The 2,919-nt window shown below is 43.7% G+C and overlaps 1 protein-coding gene across 1 annotated transcript; it reads right to left on the bottom strand.

Annotated features, from left to right (window-relative positions):
• Positions 1 to 1,107: 1,107 nt before the first annotated feature.
• Positions 1,108 to 2,633, bottom strand: LOC119341764 (3-ketoacyl-CoA synthase 5-like). Its single transcript, XM_037613619.1, has one exon. The coding sequence runs from the start codon at positions 2,578 to 2,580 to the stop codon at positions 1,234 to 1,236; it is 1,347 nt and encodes a 448-aa protein (XP_037469516.1). The 5' UTR covers positions 2,581 to 2,633; the 3' UTR covers positions 1,108 to 1,233.
• Between the last annotated feature and the right edge of the window lie 286 nt (positions 2,634 to 2,919).

Below are 2,919 nucleotides of genomic sequence, written 5' to 3'. Positions count from 1 at the left end.
GTACAACATGGTCTTAATCTATCAGACAAGAATATTGAGCCATCGAAGATGACTCTGCATTGATTTGGAAAACAGTCGACCACATCGGTGCGGTATGAGTTATCATACATTGAGGCCAAACGCTAGATGAAAAAAGGCAACAGGGTGTGGATGATCAGATTCAGTGCAGGGTACGAGTGCAACACAGTTGGGTGGGTGTGTATACAACCATCTTCACGTATGGATGGACCCGGCCTAGCTGCATCCGTTATTACCCGGTGGACGTCTCTAACAATGGTTAAATTCAGAGAAGTAATTACGTCCACTACTACATAATCAAATAATAGGGACAATACTATTGAGCGTCCAATACATCTTGTGAGTTTTCCAAAAATATGAAAATTTATAAATATACAAGTGCCTTCATGTCAAAATAAAGTGTATTTAAATACTCCATCCGTTCCTTGATATAAAGTGTATAGGTTTTTGAGAATAAAATCTAAAATATAAGATTTATTGCGTTACACCATTCGTTTGGATAATTTTTCTAGGGATTTGATTACATTTCCTTATATCAGGCAAGCTCATCTATTTTCTCATGTCAATTAGTAAGATGTAATCCCGCCTAAAACTTGTGAAATTTTTCCTCCATGTGTGTTCTTTAATTGCCGTGCCAAAAACTATACACCCTATATTTCTGCGTCCAAAACTTGTGAAATTCATCATTACCCTTAAATTCATTATGTTCGCAACTGTATGGGCAACGTATCCCATAGATGAGTGGATAGGAAATTCAGTAGTTGAATCAAGGTTGCATAGATGAGCATTTTACAAGTTGACAAATGAAATTATAGTTGTTCGTTTGCTGGCTGGTGATTGTTTTTTCCTCCGATTATTAGCAACAACCATCTAATGCTGGCTCGCAGACAACTGTAATGCAACGACCCAAGTAGTACCAGGCAAAGCACGTCAGTAAAAATGCAAACATCTCCAATAAAACTGCAGCAGAACCCACTAGTTACCATTGCCAGGCAAATGTACATTACTCAGCAAAAGAGCGGCTGAGTTTTATACGACGCGATGGCAAACATCAAAAAGAAAACATAGTAAATCATTTTTCCACTTCGACATGTCACCAACCGACAAACCCCGAGCTAAAATTATTCACTGCATACATCATGCGGTACGCCAAGCAGGTAGTACAAAACCCACAGAAGCAAATATAGTCCTAGATGACCAAAATAACATCATATTCTACACCTCCTTAGGAACATCTATTGGGTAGCGATTGATGCAATCTTGCCATGCCTTATCAGCACTTTTTGCTGGCTGGATGCACTTTAACACTGCACTATTACACTTGTATCCAGAGCCAAATCCAATCATCCAAACTCGGTCCCCTTTCCTCATTCGACCCTTGGCCTCACTGTATGCCAGCTCGTACCATACCGAGCTACTCGATGTGTTCCCAAACTTGTGAAGTGTCATCCTTGATGGCTCAACATGCTCATCAAGCAGGCTGAGGCTACACTGCACAGCATCGATTACCGCTCGACCACCTGCATGTATGCACATATGCTCGAAAGCTTTGCAGAAATCAGGCACATATGGCTTCGTGGTTCCACTTAGCACCTTCGATAAGATGAACGAGAGCAAAAATGCAATCTTGACTGACAACGGGAGAATAAGCCGTCCAACTGTGGTGATGTTAGCCCCGAGAGCCTTGCCAGCGACGTCCACAAGGTCCTTGGATAAATTGAGACCAAGAATTCCCTCACCATCTTCCTCATAAGATACACATCGGTATGCATTGTCTTGGGAGCTGGTACAATTCCGAACTACGTGTGCCAGCTCAAAACGAGCTTTGTTACTCGATGTTGAGAGGAGCACCGCCGAGCCACCCATGCGGAACAACATGTTGGTCAGCTGCATTTCGCGCTTCCTCCCGGTGTAGTAGGTCCCAGTCAAGATCTCTGTGGACACAACCAGCGCATGCGCGCTAGAGGGAGAGTTCTGCAGAAGGTTCTTCGCAAGACCCATGGCGATTAGCCCTGCGCTGCAGCCCATCCCAGACAGTTGCACGTTGCAAATATTATCTCGGAGCTTATATCTTCTGATGATCATGTCAGCAAGGGACGGAGTTGGGCTGAAGATGCTGCAGTTCACGATGAGTATGGCGATTGCATCAAGGTTGATAGACGTCTTCAGGAGCAGGTCATCTATGGTCGTGAAGATGGACAACTCTACCTCAGCACGGGCTTCACTTAAACAATAATACGGCGGGATATGATGAAGGTAAGGAGGAAGGTAGGTCTCATCACCAAGGCCTGACCGTTCAGAAATACGGGTCAAGAAGCGAAGGTGGCCGCTGTCATCGTAGGACCGGGAATGGTGAATATTCTCAATCCATGCGGCCTTGCTGATGCGGTAGTTCGAGTTTGGCCGGAAGCACGCATAATCAACAACGTATACTGTGCGCGAACGGCTCATGAGGTATAGGAGGGTGGTCACAGTAGATACACATAGAAAAAGTAAGAAGAGGTGGAATTCTGCGGAAGAACCATGACAAATGAAAAATTGATTGTCTAGGAGTAGTACCATGGCGGTGGTGGCGGGACGGATATGAAAAGAGTGTGAACGTCTTCACTGCGACCTGCTAGTAGATGAATCAACAAGAGAAAGTGGAGGGCTTATATTTCGTGTTTAGATTGCTGAGCACATATTTATACATAAGCAAAAGATTGTGAAAAGTGGGCGTGGATTACAGAGCGGCTAGCATATCAATGCTTGCACTGTTCTAACCACAATGGGCATACCAGCAATATGCATTTATAATTAGGTCCACCAGTTGATTGAGGTTTTTCCTCCATATGGAAAGTACAACTTGCACTTTAACATGCGGCTATAGTTTTCTGAAAAACGTGCAAGTTGCATTTCTTG

The sequence above is a fragment of the Triticum dicoccoides genome, chromosome 7B (genome assembly GCF_002162155.2).
Source record: "Triticum dicoccoides isolate Atlit2015 ecotype Zavitan chromosome 7B, WEW_v2.0, whole genome shotgun sequence".
NCBI classification, from domain to species: domain Eukaryota; kingdom Viridiplantae; phylum Streptophyta; class Magnoliopsida; order Poales; family Poaceae; genus Triticum; species Triticum dicoccoides.
Note: the sequence above shows the minus strand (reverse complement) of the source record. Positions and strands in the feature narration are given on the sequence as shown.